We start from the raw sequence: 8,602 nt of genomic DNA, 5'->3' as shown, positions 1-8,602 counted from the left end.
TTTCGTTTATTTTTTTAAACAATCCAAAGTTTTTATGTTTATTATAAAGATGAGTATGTGTTACAGGATCGCCAGTAAATAAAATATCAGCACGTATAGAAGTCACAGATGCTGCATGAGTCTACAGTCTGGGCTAGCAAGAATTCAGCCCCAGCCTCAGTTCTCAAAACAATAAAACGAAACAAAAACCTAATATTGGAGTCTCCTGGATGCAGTATATACCCTACAAACAAGTATAATATTTCAGACAAAGCCACTGATCATTCCTGTGTCGCGTTTTCCCTGATGCACTTGGTATTGTTGTTTAAATCAGACCATTGCCCTAATAGAAACCTCACTTTAAAAAAAAAAAAAAAAAAAAAAAATATATATATATATATATATATATATATATATATATATATATATATATAAAATTTCTCAAACACATAAAATGTACAATATTGCTAATGTAAGGTGCAAAATTGCAGTGTTTTCAAATCGCTACAGAAAATGTGATGTCCCGCCCTTTATATTTAATGCGATTCAACAGAAATATTTATAGGGACTGGATTGAGCAATAGCATGCGTATGGCGTTATACACATGCATATGCTCCACGGTGGAGAAAAAGGCGCCTGCTGCTGGCTTTAAAAACGCTGACAGCGTGAGAAGAGCTCGTGCACTCAGCTCCAGCAAACACACGTACATACACACACACACACACACACACACACACACATCCCGCTGCATTTCAAAACCTAATGGCGCCAACGCTGGACGCTAGTTTTTGCCGTATGGATCCCAATTAATATCAGACACCATATAGATATCACACTAGTTTGATCCAAAAAATAAATCGCTCCTAATGGATGAGTTAGAACAAATAAAAAAGGGCATCGGTTTCGCAGAAGTTGTTTGAACTTGCAGGAGCGCACTCGCGACTTTTCCTCACGGAGCACTGAGAGCATGGAGCGCGCTTTCGTGATGGAATGGATTTAGAGCTTCGGCTTTTACGCTTCTGGTGATTCAGTGACTGTTTTTTATTTTTTTATTTTTTTATTTTTATGAACCCCACCTCCTCTTTCACCACCGCTGGATTTCTGTCTTTTCGTTCAGAGAAGCCGTTCAAATGCTGGAATGGATCGGTGCTGTTTGTGTCCTCCTCTTGGTGGCCACGGTCTGGCCAGTGCTCAAACATTTGGGATCGTTTTTCCGGGGGCCTGAAATCGCACTGGGAAACAGGAGCGCACCGGAGTGTGCAGCTGGGACGGAGCCTGGTAAAGTGCACGAGGCGGCAGGTGAATCATCATCGTCATCATCGTCAGCATCAGCTCCTGTCGCGTTAATCTGCAAGCCCTCGGCACTCGCTAAATACCTGCTTAAACACTGCGTGAGCTTCTGCAAATACGTGCCGTACCCGGCGTGGCACTGGCGGACCAGCTCGTGTCTGCAAACGGTTTGGGGCGCTCTCTGGCCGCACGACTGCGCCGTGCATTTCATCCGAGATTATCTGCAGCTGAGCGATGACGGCCTGGTAGCTCTAGATTGGGCTGTTGTTGGCCCTAAAAGGAGAAGGACTTCAAGCAATTCCTCCAGCCCTATCCTTCTGATCATTCCCAACTCTTTTGGAAAACTAACCAGAAACGTCTTGACGGTAATAAAATTGTGTGTATATATATGTGTGTGTGTGTGTGTGTGTGTGTGTGTGTGTGTGTGTGTGTGTGTATATATATATATATATATATATATATATATATATATATATATATATATATATATATATATATCAGTATCAGGTCTCTCCATTGTTTATAAGAAGGGTAATCTAAGTCAAGTCTATGTCATCCACAGCAGTTTGTGATCTATGGCATGATCAGTATGATTGTGTTATGGTTGGCTGACCTTTATTTTGTTTTCCTGATGTTTAATTAATCAAAAGGCACTATATATAGTCTGTCTGAGGAATCCTAAAGCAGAACATGGTCATGCCTGAAAGCTCCCAGTCAAGAAATAATCCTGGTAAATTCCATATCCTCAGAATTTTAGAAACATCAAATGATCTATCTTTTGTAATCTATAACATTAGTGGACATTAGTGCACACTCCAATTCAAAATGCATGATTTATCCCATCATCCCTTTCACCTATATAAGGTGGATCATTGCTGCAACAGATACTGGAGATACCCTGCTGCGTGTGTTTATTTGATTTGGACAGTTGCTGTACTTGCATCATAAGCCTGCAGTCTTTACAAAGTGAGCTCAGAGCCTTACAGACTCCTTTAATGAAATGATATGCGGAAATATGCTGTGGATGTTGGCATGCACCATACAATGTGGCAAGAGAAATAGCGGGATTTGTTTATTTTTTTTCTCACCAGGAATAAGCATGTCAGTAAACTGGACTCTAATGATGCCTCCTGTATGCAGGGCATGAGTATTCTAGTCATTGTTGCTCCAAAGTGCCAATTAAGCCTTTCCTTATTAGATGATGATTCTCAGTGTTTTGCTTTCAGATCTAATAAAAATTGAAAAAAAGTAGAAATGCAGGAAGAGTAACCTTATCATAATTAGATTGCAAGATGAGGAATGTCTACGGCTGTTATATTTTGTTTGCCCCAGGTTCATGCTCAGCACAATTATTATCAAATTGGTGTTTTATACAGTGCTATATTCAGCTCCAAATAAATGTTTCAAAAGTGAACATTATTGAATTTTTTTGGTCCTGAATTAAAATTAGTTATTTGACAGGATAACATACTTTATAAAAAAAAAATCATGCTTCAAGGCTCACTCATTGAGCTTTGTTTGTTTCATACATACCTCTGTACAATCCGGATGACATGAGTGTAGTGACGTCTGAACTTGGCTCATCTTCCCTGAGATCTGATCGATGCCAAGAAAGAAAGCAGTAAAGCCTGGTTGTTTGTGTCTTTGTGGTTATATGATTTACTGCAGTCACTTTACTTAGATTTGAATCACTTTCCTTCTTTGAATGAAACAGTGGATACTGTTACACAGGCACCAGTAAAATGCTATTTCTGGCATAACATTAAAATCTATTTTATTAGCTGAAAATATGGGATTTTTTTAAACAGGGTGTTTACAAATCAATATAATCTAAGCGTGCTCTATTATATTAACTCCCTGACTGAGTTTGTTAGTAGTGGATTATTTCAGATGTTACTTCTCTGCCTTGTTTGCATGCAAACATGCACTCTGCTTCATATCCTGCACTGGTAACCCTTGCTCATACCACAAGGTATTATTTTGCATGTATGAAAATGCTGCAGCTGTGTTTCAGATATAGTTATTGTTATAGTGTGATCTATGATCATAAGTACTACAGCCAAAAAAATGACATCTTTAGAGGATATTGCTTTGGTTCTGAGACTGTGATAGACTGCATCTTGTTGTGCTTTGTACTATGATGAAGTGAGCAATTAGAATTGAAATCCAGAATTGACCTCATTCTGGATCTTTGACCAAATACTAGATTTTGATGGCTCCTCTGGCTTGTTAACCATGTGAGGAATTTGGTGCAAAGTTGCAGCGCTGCTTGTCTGTGTCTTGAGCCTCTTTGACAGAATTCCCCATGTGCCTGATTTACACAGGAAAAGTACTGAGCATCGACTGCAATTACACGGCCCACCAGTTTGCTTGTTTCAAAAAAATCTGGGTCAGTATGCATCAGGATAAAAAGAACGTTTCAAACGTGCGCACACACACACACACACACACACACATATGCAGTAGAATATTTATTTTCTCATGGCCATAAAACTTTTATATATGGAAGAAACTCATTCTTGTGCCTCTTAGACCTATCTCCCACTGTGTTTGGCACGTAACGATGTGTGCTTTTTCCATAGCTCTGTGAGGCAGCTTTGAGTCATGGCTACCTCCCTGTGGTGTTTAACCGGCGCAGCCAGAATGGTACACCTCTCAGCACCATCAAACTACAAGAATTCGGTGACCCAGCCGATCTACGGGAGGCGGTACGCTACATCCGCTACCGCCAACCTGTAGGCCGTCTCTATGCTGTGAGTGAGAGCACTGGCTCAGGCCTACTCCTGTCCTACCTGGGGGAGTGCGGCTCCTCCAGCTACATGACTGCAGCCGCCTGTCTATCACCCATCTTCGCTGTCAGAGCTGGTTTGAGAGCGGTCCCTGTTGGCCCTTCCACTGGGTCCTCCTACTCTATCAGAAGGTCTGCCTTAGCAGGTATAGTCAACTAAAACACTTTAAACACACCTACTCCACTCCAGAGTCTTCATGCATAACAAAATGCACTAAATGGTGGATATCTTATTGAAATGCACTGTGTGTATGTGGACACCTGACCATCATACTTATAAAGTATGTGCCTATACTGTACCTTTCTGGGAAGGTAATGTTACTATTCGCTAATACCACTTGTTTTCATGGTTAGACAGTGCATAATTAGATTTGTATAATTTTAGAGAGTTTAAGTTCAGCAGAACTGTAAAATAGGTACAAGAGCAGGTGCTGCTGTTGTGATATAAAAGTTAGACAGTAGTGTCCAACCTTCACATTTTGAAATACTAGGTTTCCTCAAATTCTTTATAAACACACACAAGAAAGCTATTTAATTAGGTACACCCACCTTATAGGTGCACTTTGTAGGCATACGATTATCGATTGTATCCCATCTGTTGCTATGTGCAATTTTCTTCTCTACCTCATCCATCAGTGTTAGTGAACCTGACCAGATATTATCATCTGGTTGGTGAACTATTCTCAGCACAGCACAGCCATGACACTGACATACTGATGTGGTAGCACTTTTTGTTTGTTATAGCATGTTGAACTCAGTGTTATGTTATGTTACAACAGAATCCACAACCCAAAATAAAGTGCTAGATGATTTTTCATGATCAAAGAAATGACCATAAATTCTATTTACGTTCCATGTTAATCAGTTTTTTTTATATTGTCAAATACAAATAATGCATTTATTTGCTGCTTCTGGAATATCTACAAACACTGACCAGGCATAACATTATGACATTATAACAATATGACCGGTGAGTGACTAACACTGATTATCTCTTCATCATGACACCTGTTAGTGGGTGGGATATTATTAGGCAGCAAGTGAACATTTTGTACTCAAAGTTGATGTGTTGGAAGTAGGAAAAAAGGCAAGTGTAAGGATTTGAGGGAGTTTGAAAAGGGGCCAAACTGTGATGGCTAGAAGACTGGGTCGGAGCATCTCCAAAACTGCGGCTCTTGTGTGATGTTCCCGGTCTGCAGTGGCCAATATTTATCAAAAGTGGTCCAAGGAAGGAACAGTGTTGAAGCGCTGACTGGTTAATAGGTTTATTGAATACATGTGGGGAGCTGGACAGTGGACTGGCTTGTGTGGTCCCATCCAACAGACGAGCTACTGTAACTCAAATTGCTTAAGTAGTTAATGCTGTTTATGCTCAACGGGTCAGGATTGTTTTGGCAGCAAAGGGGGACCAACACAATATTAGGCATGTGGTCATAATGTTATGCCTGATCAGTGTACATACATACACATTTTTTAGCTGCATTGTGTAATATGGCTGAATATGAATTATTAAAAACCTCTGCCATCTTATAGCAAAAGTGGGTTATTTTTAATGCAAACTAGACAGGTTGAACCAAGGCTACCCTATGTGCTTGTTATTTGTTTAATAGCACTGCTAAAATCTAAATCAGTGTATACCAATAATTATCCCCACAACCTGGCTATATCTTCATTCATACATTCATGTATCATCAATATTCACTTTATCCTGGACAATTCCAGGAACACTGAGATGGGAATACACCTTGGATGATTATGCCAGTTTACCACAGGGCACCATACACACACATTCACACACTCATTTCCCCTCAGGAGCAATTTAGTATAGCCTTTTCTTGCCAAGCCTGGGAATGAAATATGTTTTTGAATGTTGGGTGGGAACCAGAGAATTAGTAAGGAATAAAATTTGATCTGGCATGCTGTTAAAAATAATCAATAATCATAATAATACAAAAATAAACATCAATGAGATGGTGTGATGGAACACAAAACCGTTACTGTTACCACCACAAATTTGATCACATTCCAATAAAAAAGCACATCCTGAAGCTTTTCATTTATCTTATTCCATAGCAAATTGTCATTTATTGTTACATAGAATATAAATAGTCTTAGAGGCAAGTTCCTGTTACCAAAACACCACTTTCATATTACTTTAAAGCTCTTAATTAAGCCTTAAAACCAAATACTGTACCTACTATGAGCAGGACACGTATAAGAGATGGTCTGAGATGTGACTATATGTCGGAGGGAAGTTGGCAAGTTGTGTATTGGAACATATATACAGATATTTTCGAGCACTGTATACTGCTATGTTAACTGACGATGTTAAACTGCTGCTATTGATTTTTGTTTTGCATCAGGATTGGCTCAATAGCAAATTGAATGAGGTTAAATAGAGAAGCCTGCTTTTTCATCTAGACATAATCTTTACTGATTGGGTTGAAATTTTCCTACAGGTACAGAACAGTGCTGGGGGAGCTGGTCCATATCGACAGCCTGTTCTCCAGCCGCTCGCTCAGGGCCATGGAAGAAACACTGTTCTGTCAGTCTGGTCTGAAGGAGGCGCCGAGCGATGGAGCCTGGGAGGCGTACTGGGAACGCAATGATGCATTAAGGGACGTGGATGAAGTGGCAATTCCTGTTCTGTGCGTGTGCAGCCGCGACGATCCAATTCGTGGTGACACTCGGGCCACACTACCCTTAGAGCTGTTCGAGAGCAATCCTCACTTCTTTTTGCTGTTGACGGAAAGCGGAGGCCACTGTGGCTTCTCCACTGCCAATGAAGGCCCTGTGCTCTGGAGCCACCAAGCCCTTCTTGAGTTCTTCAGGGCTACCAGCGATTTCTTTGCCGCTGAAGAGCGGGCCAAGTTAAACGCCAGGCGTCGTGATGTGAACATGGGTGCCAAGGCTTTTCGCCATTGCAGCGTGAGCACTTCCAAAAGGCTACTGGTCTGCTCACACAACATCCACTCTATCTACAACTGGCAGAGGTCTTACACCAGATGATTATTACAGACATACAGCATGGAGGAGTTTTTTCTAAAGAACTAATCCTATCGCAACATAACAGTCATATATCAAAATGTTGGTTTGTGGCAGAGTTTGGCAGATATTTGTATTTTTTGAGACTGTATACGTGAATGAATCGAGCACTTTACAGTAAGATAAAGAAGTAGTTATGTTATCAGGGTTTTATGCTCCACAATTTACATGGTGCTTCCAGTATCTCATTCCTTAATCTATTCCTTATGCTCATCTGGATGGCGGGTGTCTGTAGCTGATCTCACTGCCATTACAACATCCTGCATGTCAAATGATAAATGCAGAAGTTTCCATGAGGTAATGCTCTCAGTATGTGCAGCTTCTGAAAGGTGTAGTAATGAAGCTGTAATGTTATCATGAGGTCATTATGTTCATGCTATAAGTCTGTATGACTGCTGGGATATTTATAATTGCCTTGTTGTGTGACGTCACTTTGTGTGTAAGTACTGAGATCTTGTTGAACACACTAAGGTTGCAGGGTTGTGGTGGTGTTCTTGGCAATGGGTCAAACTAGCTTTTTGATTTTTCACGGAAAACACTGGTGTGCCAGCCTTTTTTCTTTTTTTTTTTTCACAATTTGTAACACATTATTATTGTCAAATCTGTGTTTATTTGTTAAATTATCTAAATGCTTGATGCAAGAAGTTAATTAAAATAACTAATATGAAATAATCTACTTGAGATTCACATTTCTTTGATTTAACAAACTGTATTTTAGGTGATAAAACAAAATGACTGCATCAGGTGATTATTTTTCTAGCCAGAACTCATTTCAGTGATGACTTTGTTTAAATCAGACATATCAGACGTTTCTAGATCTAGACTGCAGTCAGAGCAGAGTAAATGGTTGTGAGCTTGATTGGATGTGACCGTCTCTGTAAATTACAGTTCCACTGCTCCCATTCTGTCTCCAGTATATTTCTGTGACTCCTGATCACTGCACTTCCTCTTTTAGATGCATATAAATTACCTGTCAAGTCTGCTGCATAGTTTTATTAAATCAGAACACTACCAGAGCTGTAAAATCAATCTGTTTTGTATATATTCTATGTATATGTAGGTTAAAAAATGTTTTTGTTAAAATGACCAGTGCCTAGAAGACAAAAAAGGTTAATTTAATTGGCTTAATTGATTTGCCACTGAAAGAGATGCTGGCATTGCTGTCTCAATTATCATGAGGTTACAAAATATATTTTACCTGAATATTCCACTGCCTCTTTAAATCAGATCACGTTTAAAAAATGAGAATGGGAATCTTCATGGCTTTGTAAATCCCACTTTTTTTTTCAGTCTGCAAGTAGACATGCATGGGCTGGATATTTACTATTATTAAAATGTAATGGCTTGTGACATGCATTGCAGAAAAGAACTGGCATTACTGACTTTTCTGGAATCTATAGTATGCCTATAGTGCCATCTAGTGGAAAATCAAACTGCTTTCAAGAAAGAAAATCGAGTAGAGCAAAGGGGTGGATTAGTACTATTTGAGAATTATTATT

At 39.6% G+C, this 8,602-nt stretch overlaps 1 protein-coding gene across 1 annotated transcript; it reads left to right on the top strand.

Moving 5' to 3' along the window:
• The first annotated feature begins 631 nt into the window (after positions 1 to 631).
• Positions 632 to 8,114, top strand: abhd15a (abhydrolase domain containing 15a). The gene is given in 4 exon segments (XM_046863665.1): positions 632 to 1,635; positions 3,853 to 4,120; positions 4,123 to 4,204; positions 6,518 to 8,114. Coding segments are annotated over 4 exon segments (1,425 nt in total). The 5' UTR covers positions 632 to 1,110; the 3' UTR covers positions 7,068 to 8,114.
• Positions 8,115 to 8,602: the final 488 nt, after the last annotated feature.

Source organism: Silurus meridionalis, chromosome 12, assembly GCF_014805685.1.
Source record: "Silurus meridionalis isolate SWU-2019-XX chromosome 12, ASM1480568v1, whole genome shotgun sequence".
NCBI lineage: Eukaryota > Metazoa > Chordata > Actinopteri > Siluriformes > Siluridae > Silurus > Silurus meridionalis.
The sequence above is the reverse complement of the archived record's forward strand: the minus strand, read 5'-3'. Positions and strand labels throughout refer to the sequence as shown.